At 46.2% G+C, this 18,216-nt stretch overlaps 1 protein-coding gene across 1 annotated transcript in view; it reads left to right on the plus strand.

The window, feature by feature from the left end:
* Positions 1-18,216, plus strand: part of SBF2 (SET binding factor 2) — a 301,018-nt gene that overhangs the window by 188,135 nt on the left and 94,667 nt on the right. Inside the window, 7 exon segments of the mRNA XM_018555287.1 lie at positions 27-140; positions 223-300; positions 1,455-1,568; positions 3,453-3,581; positions 7,237-7,338; positions 12,745-12,949; positions 17,674-17,783. Coding sequence (XP_018410789.1) covers positions 27-140; positions 223-300; positions 1,455-1,568; positions 3,453-3,581; positions 7,237-7,338; positions 12,745-12,949; positions 17,674-17,783 — 852 coding nt within the window.

Raw genomic sequence — 18,216 nt, forward strand, 5'->3', positions numbered from 1 at the left:
CAAGCTGTCATCTTTCTTTCTTGTAGCTCGACGTGATCATAGCAGACCTGGATGGAGGTACAATCAAAATTCCGGAATGTATCCACCTCTCCTTGCTGCCAGAACCCCTCTTCCAGCAGATACAGACTTCCCTTTCCCTTGTAAGTTTTCCTTGAGAGAGAGAAAACTTTCCACATTTTTATTTTCTACTCTATGGCCCCTGACGGCTCCTCTTGTTCCCAGGTTTTGCATCCGGATCTAGAAGTTGCAGATTATGCCTTCCCTCCTCTACGCACAACTTTGTCTCATGTAAAAATGCTGGTAAGTGAGCTACTGGATCCACAAAACTGGAGCAGATAGAATCTGGAGCAGCTGCACATAGTAACCAATCAGATTCTACCTTTTAGTTAAGTTTTGAAAAATGACAGACAGACGCTGATTGGTTGCCATGCACAGCTGCTCTAGTTTTTGTCTGCTCCAGCACACAGTGTGTCAGGATAGTAGTGTTCCCATCATGTTGGCCAACATAGGGAATGGCAAAAGTGGGAAAACACATTTGGAGAGATATTAAAAGGCGCAAACTCCCCTAGCAGTGCAGAGTATTTCAGGAAAGCAGAGTAAGAGGAAGGAGCAGAGTCCTCCAGCAGAGCAGAGTTATAGAGGAAGGAGCAGAGTCCTCCAGCAGAGCAGATTATTTCAAGAGAGGAGAGTTATAGAGGAAGGAGCAGAGTCCTCCAGGAGAGGAGAGTTCTAGAGGAAGGAGCAGAGTCCTCCAGGAGAGCAGAGTTATAGAGGAAGGAGCAGAGTCCTCCAGCAGAGCAGATTATTTCAAGAGAGGAGGGAGAGATATTAAAAGGCAGAGACCTCCAGAGGAGCAGAGTATTTCAAGAGAGGAGAGTTCTAGAGGAAGGAGCAGAGTCCTCCAGGAGAGCAGAGTTATAGAGGAAGGAGCAGAGTCCTCCAGCAGAGCAGATTATTTCAAGAGAGGAGAGTTCTAGATGAAGGAGCAGAGTCCTCCAGCAGAGCAGATTATTTCAAGAGAGGAGAGTTCTAGAGGAAGGAGCAGAGTCCTCCAGGAGAGCAGAGTTATAGAGGAAGGAGCAGAGTCCTCCAGCAGAGCAGATTATTCCAAGAGAGCAGAGTTCTAGAGGAAGGAGCAGAGTCCTCCAGGAAAGCGGAGTTATAGAGGAAGGAGCAGAGTCCTCCAGGAAAGCGGAGTTATAGAGGAAGGAGCAGAGTCCTCCAGGAAAGCGGAGTTATAGAGGAAGGAGCAGAGTCCTCCAGGAAAGCGGATTATTTCAAGAAAGGAGAGGAGAGATAGAGGGAGGAGCAGAGTAATTAAGCATTGCAGAGAACTTCAGGAGAGTTGAGTACAAGGAAGGAGCCGAGTCCTCCAGCAGCGCAGAGTATTTCAGAAGGAAAGAGCAAGTGAAACGACCGTTAATAATGTACCTCTCCCGTCTGTGTTCCCTCAGGATAAAGAAGTGCGCGCCATCTTCCTGCGATTATTTGCTCAGATATTTCAGGGATATCGCTCCTGCCTTCAGCTCATCAGGATACACGCAGAGCCGGTCATCCACTTCCACAAGGTAACACGTGATGGCAGTTGTCTGTTTCACATTTGCAAAGAAGCTTTCTGTATTGTCCACCATTTTGATATGGGGGGGATGTTACTTTCCAAAATGTGCAGAAATGTTCTTTTGTCACACATATCGGGAACGCTGCTGTGTGCACGCTGCATTCCAGATGGCTGCTGCGTTTCAGCTGAGGTTTTCACAGCAAGGTTTCTTCTGGGAGGCGCTGTCCATCAAGAAAGCAGGGCTGGGTGGGGGGAGCATGGCAGCTAATCTGACCATGGGACATAACAGGCAGCGTGGGGCTGAAGGAAAGAGGTCTTAACCTTGCAGCACCGAGGGTCCCCGGTTTGAATTTCCCCAACGATCAGAGATGTCTCTCCTCCGATCACTGGACCCGGAAGTGATGTGTATTCACTTCTGGTGTCACTATATACCGTATTTTGCGTTCCATAAGACGCACCGGACCATAGGACGCAGGGAGGGCCAGTGCACCTTATGGAGCACTCGGCAGACCGTAGCTTCTGTCACAGCTTCTGTGACAGAAGCTGCAGTTAGTGACCACTGAGACAGGTGGCGCTGTGATTACAGCGCCACGGTCTCAGTGATCACACAGAGCAGACGAAGAACGTCCGTTCTATGGTGATCTCGATCACCGCTGCCGTCGCCGCTGCTCGGTTTTAATACAAGTGATCTAATCATATCACTTGTATTAAACAAGCAGTGGCTCCTACGGTACATTTAGCTCTGCTTTAGCAGGGCTAAATGTACAAAACAACTACTCGCCCGGCGACCGAAACTGCATGTCTCGGGCGTTAGGATTCGCTCCATAAGACGCAGGCACATTTCCCCCCCCTCCTTTTGGGGGGAAAAAAGTGCGTCTTATGGAACGAAAAATACGGTACATTCTCCTAGAGCCAGGAGAGTGGGAGCAGATCTGTGCTTCCTCAGCTTCTTTGGTCTGATAGACCACACTCACCCTATCTGCTATTACCTAGGGGACTTATTGGCCCCCCTATGTGATAGCAATAAGGTTAGTGTAAAAACAGTGTTTAAAAATTGTGGAAAATTAACGTAACATATAAGAAAAATGCAAAAAAATAAAATGAAAGTCCCTCGCCCCCCACGTGCACGCACATACACACGCAAACATGCGTCGGTGCACCTATGTGCGAAAACGATAATTGCGCTACACATGTTACATATTGCCACGGATGTCGGAGTGAGTGCAATAATTCTAGGGCCATCAATCACTGTTAGCACTAAACTGATGAGCGGTAAAATAGTTTAAAGTGTTCCCTATGGGAAATTTGGGGTATTGAAGTTTTTTGCAGCTTCACGGGCGAACGCAATTTTAAGGCTCAACATGTTTGGTATCTATTTACCCGGCGTGACCCCGTCTTTCATATTTTACCAAAAATGTGGGTATTATATTCTGTTTCTGTGCACTAAATTTAATTTAGTTTTATTTATTAATTTATTTTATTTATTTAAATTATCATTAATATTACATTTTAATTTATTTTATCCTAAAAATACCAGTTTGATAAACATGTGCAAATACCGTGCGACATCAAAAATTGCAACTAGCATTTTTTTTATTCTACAGAGCCTCTGCTTTCAGAAAATGTATTATTGTTTGGGGGTTTGACGCTGTTTTGTAGCCAAAAATTGATATTTTATCATCTGTGTGCGCAAATAGTAAGAAAATGCTCTGGACAGCAAGTGGTTAATGTTTGTAGGATGATATGATTGGTCACTTAAAGTGATATCCGCCATTATCTTGGCGATATCGCTGCATTGTGTCTCAAACATTGCTGACATCCAGGAAGCCCTCGCACCATTGTCTAAATGGATGAGTAATGAGGTTAAAATGCATAATATTATCTGTCTCCGCAGGCTGCGTTCCTGGGTCAGCGCGGCTTGATAGAGAACGACTTCCTGACTAAAATCCTGAATGGGATGGCATTTGCCGGCTTTGTGTCTGACCGCGGTCCTCCATACCGAGCCTGCGATCTCTTCGATGAGGTACGGAGATATGAAACTCCTTCTATTATTGAGGCAACAAGGACATTTCATGGGGGATGCTGATCACTAACACATGAATAAAAGCGTTCCAAGTTTTATTTATTTTTTCATATAAAAGGGGGTTTTATGATATGTACAAATTTGCGAGGTTTATACCATAAAACTGTCCATTACAACACCAAATATTGTGAAGTATACATGACAACAAATCTTTAATACGCTGATATTCCTCCAACGCGTTTCTTGGAACAAGGTCCACTTTATCAAAGATGAACATGCAGTTCAAATGTTAAAGGTCATCTTGCGTCATGGATCGGATTGTAGTTTCCAAGGCTTATCTCTTTAAAGGATATTTAAACCCTCCCGTGTTTTTTGCATATATCTACTGCTAACAAGCAGTAGATATATGCAAAAAGTTTTTTTGGTTTTTTTTTAAACGCTCAAACAGCAGTTTAGACTCACCTGTGTTCCGTGCGTGGTCCCGTGCCGAAAATGAGAAATTTCTCAAGCGGCCGCAAAGGATCTTGGGGCGCGCGCATGCGCAGTTCTCATTTTCGGCCGGGACGCGACGAGGGATGCAAGGTAAGTCTATGGATGCGTGCACCCGCATGCAGACACCGCTGGATCGGAGGGACAGAGCAGTGAGCGCTGGATTGGAGAGAGCCGCCGCACCGCTGGAGAGAAGGCTGAAAACATCAGGAAAGAAGAGGAAGATCGGAAATAGAGACATCATTTAAGGTATGTGCTAACATTAACATAGGGGGGAGGGAAATTTTTTTTGCCTTTAATTTCACTTTAATTATTTGTGTAGAATGTCACAAAATCACCCTTCAGGAGGCAGCAGGACTGATGAACCGCCATGTCCAGCGCACACAGGTATAGAGAGATCCCCAGAATGCAGTTATGCCACATGGGGATCGTTCTGCCTGGTGTCAACCACTGACTGCAATGGGAGATCAGGGTCAGCGGCTGGCACCAGGCAGTAAGAGACATGCCACGTCTGGTGTGCCAGAAAAGTGCTGTACACTCCAGTGCCTTCCTGGCATCTGCAAGATGGAGGGCCAGTGCACACCTAGGCGATTTATTGCGCAAAAGACAGATTCGCATTGAAGTCAATGGAGGCTGCTCACACATTTGAGGTTTGTCACGCGACCGAAATCGCCTGTCGCGCAAAAAGGTGCAGGAGCTATTTTCGGGCGGATGTCGCGCGGTTTGGGTCCCATAGACATCTCTACGCATTGAAAAACGTGCGACAATCATATGGTTTACAATGAACAGTCGCGCGTGCGAAAACAGCTCCGCATCTGAATCTCCTAGGTGTGAACGGAGCCGAGTGCCCGGGATGATGTAACTACTGTGCGCATGCGCAGTAGGTATTTCATCAGAAGGTGCCCTATGGCTGAAGAGGATGACGGGAGACCCAGAAGTAGCAGCAAAGCAGATGGCAGTGACAGGGTACCGTGCTGCAACTGATTGGTCAGTGCTGGTGGAGGGCACACTTGTACAGTGTGCTATGATATGCCAAAAGCTCACCCACTTTACATCCACTTTAAATAATGTTTGGAGTTTGCTCCCCAACCACATGTCACCCCTACACTATGTAGAATACATTGAGGGGTGTGACACCATCCTTTAGCTTTGTAGTGACTCTGACATTTCGTAGGGATGAGGTATCTAGTATTGGACTCGCCTTCCCAGCAGCCATTAAATGTCAGCTTATTAGCGGAGCTGACCTTTCCTTGTACACTGGGAAAATCCAACTAATCTGACGTTTCATCATCTTCTAGAGCACATGAACCCGAATTGGAAGGTGGGAATAGTTGTTCATCCTGAAACAGAAGAATCACTTTTATGTTGCATAAGACGCTGCCATTGTTTATTCTGGACTTTGGGGAAAACCGCGCTGGGTTTCAGATGTTGTTTTTGGGTCTTCATCTACCGTTCCTTAATAAAACTCTTTTCCATCAGACCCTTTTATGTGTAATTGTTACTAATTGGTTTCAGACTCCGGCTCATATAGAGCAGACTTCACAGTCGCTCGTGAGAGCCGAAGAGGGGAGCATTGCTATTTCCTGAGCCTTCTTTATTTACCGGAGTGTATTAACACAACTGTGGAACGCTGTGCCTGGAGCGAGCGATGTCTTCGGTTTGATGCTGCGCTATGTTTATAGACTGTAATAGGCACGCAGAAAGCAGTAAATAAATAGATCTGAGCCCTGCGACCATTTGGGTCTAGTTGTTTCAGTTCTCTGTTATCACTTTGTAGAGCTAAATAAAGCTCTTTGAAAAAAAGAGCTTGCAAAACAGAATCCATTAAAGGGACATTGCCATTAATTCACAAAGCTGAGTTATGTCACATGGCTTTGTTGTTTTTTCTCTTAATATTTTTACATCAGGTGTTCTATTGAAAGCATCTATCATGAATCCATATTTTAACTCTCGAGTTATTCTATCACTGTCTCAAATGGCTCCTTTCCTTGCCCCTTTCCTTGAAACCAGAATCAGAGAGAGAGAGACAGAGCTATAACAGCTTCAACTCTTCTGGGAAGGCGTCCACAAGGTTTAGGAGTGTGTTTGTGGGAATGTTGGACCATTTGTGAGGTCAGGTACTGATGTTGGAGGAGAAGGCCGGGCTCGCAGTGTCCGCTCCAATTCCTCCCAAAGGTGTTCTGTGGGGTTGAGGTCAGGACTCTGTGCAGGCCAGTCACGTTCCTCCACCCCAAACTCCCCCATCCATGTCTTTATGGACCTTGCTTTGTGAACTGGTGCGCAGTTATGTCGGGACAGGAAGGGGCCGTCCCCAAACTCCTCCCACGAAGTTGGGAGCATGAAATTGTCCAAAATGTCTTGGTATGCTGATGCCTTAAGAATTTTGCAGACAGTTGGCGACTTCTGCGCACTGTGCGCTTCAGCATGCGCTGACCCCGCTCTGTCATTTTACGTGGCCTACCACTTCGTGGCTGAGTTGCTGTTGTTCCCAGTTGCTTCCACTTTGTTATAATGCAACCAACAGGTGACCGTGGAATAGCAAGGAATTTCTCGAAACACCTGAATCCAATGATTTGAAGGGGTGTCCCAATACTTTTGGTAATAAAGTGTAGGTATCTGTGGTGGTCTAGGTGACCGCGCAGATGGCGCCGTGGAAATACTAACAGTAGATAAAGAGATATCACCGGCACACACTCGGAAATTCAAATATCAATAATCCATTGATATGTTTTGAGGAAAATGTCACATCATGTCATACGGTGCCAACGTTTCGGTTCCTCACAGGGATCCTTCATTATAGGGTCACTGTGTCGCTCTGATGAAGGATACCTGTGAGGACCCGAAACGTTGGCACCGTATGACATGATGTGACATTTTTCACAAAATAAAACATATCAATGGATTATTAATATTTGAATTTCCGCGTGTGTGCCGGTGATATCTCTTTAACTACTATACATGCCCCAGACATGCCGACCCTCTACATCTTAAGGTGTGTGCTAATTTTTTTTTCCCCTTCCCTACAGTGCTGTCTACCACACATCTATTGCTAGTAATCTCCCTTACCTCTTGTGTTGCTTCTTATTCCATTTAGATTGTCAGCTCTTTTTTTGGTTTCAACTCTGACACCTAATATCCTCTGGTATATTTTATTGCCTCCATACAGCTGGTGTCGTTTGAAGTGGAAAGAATTAAAGAGGAAGAACACTACAGCCCCCAGGAGACACTCAAACGCATTAAGGAGCTTGCCGAACAACTCTTTAAAAATGTGAGATTTGCCTCTTTATGTCGTTCTTTTGTGAACTGTTTTGGCTTTGCCGCAGTCATCTGTTACCTGATTGATTGATTCATGTGGTTAAAAAAAATAACATTGCAAAATACAGTAACCAAAAGCAGATAACTAGATAATAACTCAAAATATATCCCACTAGGGAGGTGGAAAATGGGGCAGGCCAATAACTGTACAAGGTTTCTATAGCTCTCAGCTGGCAGCCAGCAAAGCTAACCTGGGCCTTCCAGGTTCTGGTCACTTTAAGGAGGGATGTGAGCCCCTGCTTTCAGTTCAGCCCTCTTGCCACACAACTTTTGCAAGGAAAACGCTCCAACTGACAGGGTTATTCACAAAAGTGTGAAAAGTTTGGAAGAAGGCATGAGAAGTGAACAATTTAGGCAAAAAAAGCGGATTTGGAAATTGAAATTCTGCAATTCAGTTCATTTTCTGGTTCATCGATGTTGTCCTAGATTGTTCACTTCTCCTGCCTTCTCCAAACTCCTCACCCCTTGAATGACCCTGTGAGTCTTCTGCCTATTGCACACAGGCGGTGCAGACCCATTAATTCCTATGGATGAGACCTACTCATGGTCGATTTCAGCAGTGCAGTTGTGCGCAGTAGGAAGAGGACCTGGCTGGGACATTACAAAGGCAAATCGCAATGAAGATCACTGGAATGGGGAGGAAGGCAAATTTTTTATCCAAGTAGACTAAACTAAAAGCCAACTGCTTAAAGGTGCAGTTGTCCTTTAAGTTTTGCCATTCACCTGTCAAGTATCAGGGTCTCCAATGCCCACTGGATCTGACATTATAAAAGGCAAGAGATGGAGCTCAGTGCCAGAGGGGGCAGATCTTAATACTGATTTAGAGAGAAGCTGAAAGTCTTTCTGCAAGCTAGTTATGGAAACCAGGAAGATACTAAAGGAATGCACGGAGTGACTAACACAGGTTCTTGTAGGCTTACACTTCAGCACCATTGTCACCTTAGGGACATTTTGACCAATTCACACTGTAGCTGCAGCGCCTTCCAACGATAGGTGGCTAAGTTCTCACATGCTCTGGTAGGTCATTGCAGTGGCCCGGGCTCTGTAAGCAGTGTACAGCCCACAAATGCCTAGGCTTTTCTGGTGGTGTGGGAGTTCGCTATGGGTAGAATGGTGTCACAAAAGCACATTGCATCAAATGCTCTTCAGCATCCAGCACAGTGTAAATACAACCTGTTTGAATTAAGTAAAGAGAGGTAGGACTGTACTATTATAAAAGTTTAAGTGACAACAATCAGACTATTAGAAATGCCAATCTCTTATAGGTAATACACTTTACTCATCTAACGTGCCACCGTAATGTGGATGGGTGGCTGCAAATAACTTTATTATTCTTCTAGAGGCCCCCAGGAACCCAAAATCCCAGGAAGTTGTTGCTTTGGCCCTCCCCCTTCTGCCTCCTATGCCTCACTTTGGCCCACCTCATTCTGCCTCCCATGCTTACCTCCTCCTCCACACACACTTTTCACCTTCCCCCTTCTGCCTCCCCATGCATCCCCCCCACACCACCTTCTTCTGCATCCCATACCTCACTTTTCACAAACCTTCTTCTGCATCCCATGCCTCACTTTTCACAAACCTTCTTCTGCATCCCAGGTCTCACTTTTCACCCACCTTCTTCCTCATCCCAGGTCTCGCTTTTCACCCACCTTCTTCCTCATTCCAGGTCTCGCTTTTCACCCACCTTCTTCCTCATCCCAGGTCTCGCTTTTCACACACCTTCTTCCTCATCCCAGGTCTCGCTTTTCACCCACCTTCTTCCTCATCCCAGGTCTCGCTTTTCACCCACCTTCTTCCTCATCCCAGGTCTCGCTTTTCACAAACCTTCTTCTGCATCCCATGCCTTTCTTTTCACTCACCTTCTTCCTCATCCCAGGCCTCACTTTTCACCCACCTTCTTCCTCATCCCGGTCTCGCTTTTCACCCACCTTCTTCCTCATCCCGGTCTCGCTTTTCACCCACCTTCTTCCTCATCCCGGTCTCGCTTTTCACCCACCTTCTTCCTCATCCCGGTCTCGCTTTTCACCCACCTTCTTCCTCATCCCGGTCTCGCTTTTCACCCACCTTCTTCCTCATCCCGGTCTCGCTTTTCACCCACCTTCTTCCTCATCCCGGTCTCGCTTTTCACCCACCTTCTTCCTCATCCCGGTCTCGCTTTTCACCCACCTTCTTCCTCATCCCGGTCTCGCTTTTCACCCACCTTCTTCCTCATCCCGGTCTCGCTTTTCACCCACCTTCTTCCTCATCCCGGTCTCGCTTTTCACCCACCTTCTTCCTCATCCCGGTCTCGCTTTTCACCCACCTTCTTCCTCATCCCGGTCTCGCTTTTCACCCACCTTCTTCCTCATCCCGGTCTCGCTTTTCACCCACCTTCTTCCTCATCCCGGTCTCGCTTTTCACCCACCTTCTTCCTCATCCCGGTCTCGCTTTTCACCCACCTTCTTCCTCATCCCGGTCTCGCTTTTCACCCACCTTCTTCCTCATCCCGGTCTCGCTTTTCACCCACCTTCTTCCTCATCCCAGGCCTCACTTTTCACCCACCTTCTTCTGCCTCTTATGGTTCCCCCCCTTCTGCTTCCCATGCCTCACTTTTGGCCTACCTGTTTGATGGCATTATTTATGGTGAGGTGCAGAAGGGCATGGGTCAAGATGTTGCCTTCCTGGCAGAAGTCTCCATTTACATAATGGCGCTCGATGATCCCTGGACGCTCTAGTCTAGAAGTTCCAGCAATAAAGTCCAGACCCACTTTTCGTGCACCGTGGGAAAGACGCTGTGGAATAGTTAATGGTTTTATTATCCCCTGCTGGTTCCATTTAGCATTGCTGAGTACTTCTGGCCAGAGGGCCAATTATTCTACAATTTTAATCTTTCGGAAGTCAGTTTTTAATTCTCTTGTAGAGGAGAGGGAAGTTTTCAGGCTGAGGAAGTGTAGGAGACACGGTATGTTAATCCCGTCTCTCATCTCGGGGTCTGTCCATTAGTATTCCATTTGCACACACAGCTCATGCCAAAACCGGCGTGTTTATACACGAGGGATCTGGAGATGGAGGAGCCGTCACAGGAGAAGACTCGGCTTTTACCCACCAGTGTCAGAACTCTGCGGACAGACTCTACTCCATCACTTTGCGGGTCGTTAGCCTGGCCAAGACCAATTTATAAAGACTTTTGATCTCCTATTGTTGACCTATCAGACATTTCTGACTGGGAGTGGAAACTTCTCATGTAGTAAAGTTAAATTGAGTGACCTGCGCGGGGTTAATGGTAAAAGACAAACTTATAAAACTGTTCTTGTTATCAAACTTTGACAAATACCTGCGTGCAGATATCACACCTTTACTATGATTCATTGGGGTTGGTCTACTAAAGGAGCAGAAAGTTCACCGGGCCAGCTTCATATGGCCCATCATTCTACTCCTATGTTACATCCACCTCCTTGTCTCCATTCACTGCACCATAAGGAAGGACTCTGCAAAGTGTAAATCTGCAAGCAGGAGGACTGAAGGGCCCATTGTGTCTGTTTTAAAAAAGAACCGGTCCCTATTATGTGTAGGCAAGTCACTCTCATGTTAAACTTCAGGCAAACAGTGCAATACAAAGATGAAATGTGTATATAGGAGCTGACTTACCTGCCAAAAGATTTGCATGTCTGTCCATCCAGTTTTGAGATGCACAGCTCTGCCTTACAGCACAGCACATTCTGGCAGGGCAGGAGACCTGTTTTTTTTCACTCTGCTGCAGTCACTTTCACACTTTCACATACAGAGACCTCCCTGCCCCCAGCCATGACGGAAGAGTGGAAAGAGAAGCGGAACACTGATGAGCTCATCTCTCTGCTCTCTTCTCCCAATGGCATGCTCCTTGCACTAATGCAGACCTGATTGGCTCCCTGTGCTACTTCTTTCTCTCCCAATCTGAGCTCTGCTGTACAGGGGTGTGCAAGAGGCCAGTAGATGCCAGCTCAATTTCATCTGCTTACCCTACTTGCTTTAAAAAATACAATAAGGATGTATTAATGAATACAGAGCTGCATTAATGCGTGTCTTCTATGTCTTCTATGTCTGCCTAGAGTTCAGCTTTAAATAATTATTGCTTAGTGTTGTTCTTCAGCTTGAGAATGAGAGGTCACCTAAAGTTTGAGTGTTGCTGCTCTCTCTATAACCTCACACAGTCTACCGGCTCCTGAGAATGCATAACAGTGTCAAATATCAGATCTTCGGCTGAACAAATACTAAATTCTGTTATGTGACATCATTATCCGTGCTCATGAGGACACAATCGTTGGGGATAAGCAGTAGACAGGCAGTTGTCAGGCTTCAGATGACCTCTGACCCCTGACTCTTAAGCTGAAGGGTCGGATTCAGACAAAGGAAGTAAAGCTCAAAAGAAAGGCAAATATAAATCTTTCATGGGGGAAGCCTGGATGGGTAAGACTTCTGCTATGCCAATGCTTCACCATATGCCATAGCTCCTTAGTATTAGCTGATCTCACCTCTCACCTCTGAAGTCAAGCTGAGGTCTGATTCTTCCCACATGATGTGCAGCCTCATTGACCAATAGCAAGTGCACATTAGGAGGAGGGGCAAGCCAGAGCTTGTTTTTGATCATCAGTGACCAATAGCAAGTGCACATTAGGAGGAGGGGCGGGCCAGAGCTTGTTCTTAAGCCTCAGTGACCAATAGCAAGTGTACTTTAATAGGAGGGGTGGGACAGAGCTTGTTTTTAAGCCTCAGTGACCAATAGCAAGTGTACTTTAGGAGGAGGGGCAGGCCAGAGCTTGTTTTTAAGCCTCAGTGACCAATAGCAAGTGCATATTCGGAGGGGGGCAGAGCTTGTTTTTAAGCCTCTGAGACCAATAGCAAGTGCACATTGTGGGGAGGGGCAGGCCGGAGCTTAATTTCGTAGCTCATCTGGGCGCCCTGTGATTTCTACGTCACAAAGCACTCATGAAGACATGACCTCTGATTGACTGCTTATCACTGCTACTAGAAGCTTGGGAACTTTAGTTTAAGCACAGGTCCACTTTACAGGGACCCAGTCTTCTGCATAATAAACTAAAATGTGTACAGTAGCTCTTGGCCTCATTTGCATAGACAGAGCACATGGACATTACTACGCAGGAAAAGAAAATGAGGGTCAGTCCACGCTAGAGTACGCAGCACACTAGACATTGAATCTGACCTTGAGGTTAGTACACTGCAGACTGGTCATAATGTTTCCTTCTGTTGGACCATTGTAACCAATTTCCTTTCCAACATAGTTCAGAAAAATCGAATTGGTGGATGTTCAGCTTTCGGACTGCCAGTCTTCTCCAGCATGCAGACATGTTTAAATAATATATTTGTTTTCTCATTACTGTAGGAAAATCCCAATCCCCATATGGCCTTTCAGAAAGTCCCAAAACCAACGGAGGGCTCCCATTTGCGTGTTCACGTCCTCCCCTTCACCAAGATGAATGACCTCAAAGTTCAGGAACTGATCCAAGATGGAATCCATAAGAACCAGAATTCTACACAAGCCACTCGCATAGAGAAGAAGTGTATTGTCCCCGCCGGCTCCCCCGTTGGTAGGTCCTCTTTTATATCCTTCTCTCCTTTTACAGGCCAGGAAACACTGGTAGCTCTACCACGTCCAGAGTTTTGCTGGCTGTACACATAACTACACTGAGTGGCCAGATTATTATGACCACCTGACGTTTGTAGGCAAATTAGCTATAATTTGGCGCTGAAGTTGCTGGAGGGCCAGACCATTATAAATAGGGAAGCAGGTTGTTTACCACGACAGTAGAAGTGATTTGTTTCTGAAGATACGGGGAAACAACGCGATTTAACAGCCTTTGAACGCGTGATGATTGTTGGCGTTCGGAGCCATGGAGCGAGTATCAGCAAAACAGCAGAATTCGTTAAATGTTCAAGAGCAGATGTTGTTAAAGTGTTTAAAGACCGGACTGTCAGCCGAAAATCTGGGTCTGAACTTGCGAATTGTGGCCGTCAGCGACTAGTCAATGTTAGGGCAGAACGGGGGAGGGGCAAGACTGGTACAAGGCAACAGAAGGGTAACAGCGCCGTGTCAGATTCCTCGCATCACCTTTCAACATCTCGTGGAGTCACGAGGCGGCCCAACGAAGTACTGATGGGGGGGTCATAATAATCTGGCCACTCAGCGTATAAACAACTGGTCATCAGTTTAATCACTTCTAACAATGTTTATTTATCATCCATTGAGGGACACAGGAATTCTTAGAATGTCCGTTTATACTGCCACCTACAGGTATAGTCTGACAGTCTAGGAATTCCTGTCTCTCTCAGTGGACTCCAAAAAAAAAGGATTTTACGATGAGTAAAAAAAAAATCAATTTTTTTTAATAGTCTACTTAGGTTTACTGTCCTGGACGTTGAATAGACACCTGAGCAGAGGGATGCAAGGGTTGCATTGTTTTCATGGGTGCTAATCACGTGATTTTTGCAAAGGCAGACACCTCCACATTAGCACTCCTCCTAAAGGCAAGAATCATTTGTGAAGGTTCCTAATATCTCTGTTATGTAGGAAGCTGACCTAGGGAAGATTTTTTTTTAAGCCTCTAAACAGGATCCAAGTTCTACCGTGAGGATTACATCATTCCTTCTCCGCTCATGGCATAGTTTGGTCAGTGAGTAGTTAATGCCTGAAATTGGGTGGAGGGATTTTCATGACTCCATTTTTTTGAGGTCTGTGGTTTAGCCCTCTTGCTGCTTTTAACAGAGATCCTTAACAGTATTTTTGAACGGGATCCTCGGGAGCCATAAAGATTTTAACCAAACCCATCCGAGGCTTGGAAGTCAGTCAGCCTGTGTTAACGGTTTAATGCTTGCATGAGGACTGTGTCCATAATGTATGAGATGAGAGGATGTATCTTGCTGCACTCCTTACCGGATCCGTAAACGTCCTGTGTATACAGGTGGGTGCTCGTAGTGACCACGGATGGCGCCATGGAAAGTATACGAATATCAATGATGTCACCAGCACACCAATTTAAAGTGATCAGCAACAGTCCATTGTAATGAAAAATTGCCATTCAATTGCAAGTGCTTTTCGGGGGCCTCACAGGGTCCCCTTCAACAGGTTCAGAATGTCATTCTGAGCCTGATGAAGGGGACCCTGTGAGGCCCCAAAAGCGGTTGCAATTGAATTGCAGTTTTTTTTATTAAAATTGACTTTTGCTGATCACTTTAAATCGTTGTGCTGGTGGCATCATTGATATTCATAATGTACGAGAAACTGTTAAAGCCTATTCCCACCATAGTGCTCTATGGTAACCCATGCGCCACAATGCACACTTTTTCCTGCATTGAGGCATACGATTAATTTTAATTGGGCCTTGTGCAGCATAAAAAATGCTCCTGCAGTATTTTTTAGGCAGCTCAATGCATTGCAGTGCATTGTAGTACTGGTACATTGTGTATGCACATTGGGGTGCCATTTTAAATGTACGACAATACATACACATCACGCAGTGGCGTCACAAGGGGGGTTCGGCCCGCACCCGGGTGACACCATCGGAGGGGTGGCACCAAAATGACTCTGTCATTTTGGTGTCACCCCCCTCTGAAAAGTCGGGCGCTCGGTCATGAACCGAACGCCCGACAGTATCAGGAGAGAGGAGTGGACCCGGCGGCATACCTTATCCCGCCAGGTGACTGTCCCCTCCTCTCTCTGCCGGCGTCCATCACCAAGATGTCCGCCGGCAGGTATCAGAATACTGCTGCGCGTGCGCGATGACGGCATCGCGCACACGCGTGGTGACGTCACGCACATGTGCAGTGACGTCTCGGCGGGGTGACACTCGGTTACCGCTCCGGGTGTCACCCAGCCTCGGGACGCCCCTGACATCACGTGCCATCATAATTCTCCAAGCACGTTCTGGGTGGTCAAGACACAGGTGTGGCCATTGCAAATTTTGAGGGCAGCGCTGGCACTATTCGTGAGGAAGCATTAAGTGGTGCAGATTTTTCTTTTTCCAGCGTGTCTTAAGGTTTTCTCACCAGGGGAGACTTTTGTTGCACTGGAATTCTTGTTATTCAGTTTTCTATATTACAGAGAACAGGAGCTGACGGAAAATGTATCAATAGGGACAGCTGTTCCAGTGACAACTGTCTACTGTCCCCCCCACTTCCCTTGAGTCTCCAGGACAGGAAGGTTGTCTCATACCCATTTTGACATCTTGGGGAAAACGGGAGAACTTTGAAGGAGGAGACATGGCTGACGGCACTGCTGGTTTGCGATGTCCATATGCATGGCTCGGAATCATGTATGCATCACAAGGCTTACCTGCAGTGTGGAAGACAAGGGCTGCCGTGTCACACGTGAAGCATTGTGTGAGCTCTGTGTACTAAATCTCCTGGTGGGAAGACCCGCTTCCATCGATGAGGACCCAGTGGTGTGAAGATGTTCTCTGCTTGTTGTGCGTTTTTTCTTTTTTCCTATACACATGTTTTTTTTTGAAGGGAGGTGGGGCAGTTATTAGCAAGCAGTACACCCATACGTCCTTGCCATTGCACAATCCTATGTGAGTGATGAGCTGCAGCTCTTCTGTGCTGCTTGTTTTAATTCCGCTCATAGTTTGGTTTGATTGAAGACCAAATCAGAACCATTTGTGAGTGTGCAGTTTGCAGCACAACGTGGTATTTGTTCTGGACGTCCAGCCACGCTGACAGCCCTGCGATTTGCTTCCCAGCAGCCGGAGGCATTTGTATTAATGGAAGCATGTGTACCGGTTCTATTAATACACGGCAGATAGAAGTGCGCGGGCGATGCGATGACAGCACGCCCATCTCCGACAGGAGTCTTCTGGAGCTCTCACTTCACATTTCAAACATCCTTCCAGACAGACCGATATAGAACCATTTAAAGGGAAACGGATGTGTGCTGATAGTTATCATTTTTGGGTTTTGTTTCCCTTTTTTAGCAATGTTTCCCTCTTCAGCCATATACAGCCAGGGCCTTGGTACCGTGGGTGTGACATCATTAAAAGTAGATCCAGATTCCAAAAATGTTTAATTTGAGGTGGAATCCAGGCAAGCAGCTAAGTTCAAAGGTTGAAAGGTACCTGTGGAAAATGTCTTGCTGGGGGAAAAAAAAAGATTTTTAAAATTCGGTGCAGCCAGACTTGTGATCCAATCCAAGATATCACCAGCACACCAGGTTCAGATGAGAAGACAGGACACTTTATGGTCACCAAGAGGAAGTGACATTTGGAGGCCATTGTGGACCTCTTCCTGAGGCAGCTAGACCGGTCCCTACAGCCTTCCCCCCCCCCCTCCCCCCGGGCAGTGTAAGGACCCATGACATTGTCTGAAACACTATGGGCAGCACAGTGGTGTTGTGGTTAGCAATTCTCCCTTGCAGCCCCTGGTTCAAACCCCAGCCAGGACATTATCTGCATGGAGTTTGCATGTTCTCCCTGATCTTGTGTGGGTTTCCTCCGGGTACTCTGGTTTCCTTCCACACCCCAAAGACATACTGGAAGTTAATTGGCTGCTCTCAAAAAAATTTGTCCCTGTTTACATGTGAGATGGGGACCTTAGACTGTAAGCTCCTTGAGGGTAGGGACCGATGTGAATGTGCTCTATGTACAGCGCTGCGTAAATTGTCGGCGCTCTATAAAAACCTGAAATAAATAAATAATACGGGTCTGTTACACATGAAGACACCGAGAGACACACCACAGCTGGAGTGGAGGGGGAGAGAGTGGTCATTGCTGCAGGGCGGAGGATTGGGGTGAGTATATCATCTTTACTTTCCGCTCCTAGACCTAAACAAGCCGTTAACCCTTGCAGTGCAGGCGTAGCCCCAATGCAAGGGTTCATTTTTTTCTTTAACATGGCTGTCCTAGTGTTATCAGATGGGATTACAGGACAGGAAATCAGTTGTGTGTTGGAAGCCCTCCCTTCCGCACTATAACATATTAATTTACAGCTTGATTACGTTTGATCACCTTTTAACAATTGTAGGCGATCCTTAAAAACTCATCTCTTCAGGGATTTCATCTCAACATAACTTAAATTATTACCTTTTGTAACACTTGCCCCTCCTGATAGATTGTAAGCTCTCATGAGCAGGGCCCACCTAACCCTATTGTAATGAAATTGTATTGTATTGTAAATTGTATTGTTACTGTACTGTCTCCTCCATTTTGTAAAGCGCGGCGCAAACTGTTGGCCCTATATTAATCCTGTATAATAATAATAGTAGTCAGGTATGTCATTAAAAAGAAGGATAATGATGTGTCTGTTTCTCTCCGCTCTGCGACAGTCTCTTTAGTGGACAAGGTCAGCTCCGTATTTAACAGCGCCCGAAGACTGGAAGTTGTGCGAAACTGCATCTCCTACATCTTTGAGAACAAAATGCTGGAAACTGAAAAGGTGCGTTTTATAGTCACCATTGTTTTGTTTTATCCTTCAGTCTGGAGAGAGTAATATAGGAGATCTCTCATGAATTAAATATCAAATGATCAGATCCATGGACATGAAGCAGCTTTATTTGTTTTGTTTTATCTATATAGCATCAATTCAGAAAACCTCAAGGGCCCATTCACACCAATTGCAGTGCATTCCAGAGCGGCAGCTGCTGGAACATACAGCAATTGCTCACTAATCTTCCCCCTTCGTTCTGCATTGAAGTCAATGGCACCGCAGCCACACACACACACCCCGCCCGCAGTGCGATCGGACTCGTTGCAAAACATTGCCTGCGTTCCGGTTCACTGTGAGCGCAAAAAATAGAGCATGCAGCAATGTTCGCAGTGGGCCGGAACACAGGCAGTGTTTTGCCACGCATCCAAGCGCACTGCAGGTG

This window comes from Nanorana parkeri, unplaced genomic scaffold, assembly GCF_000935625.1.
Source record: "Nanorana parkeri isolate BGI_ZX_2015 unplaced genomic scaffold, ASM93562v1 scaffold10, whole genome shotgun sequence".
Classification (NCBI taxonomy): Eukaryota; Metazoa; Chordata; class Amphibia; order Anura; family Dicroglossidae; genus Nanorana; species Nanorana parkeri.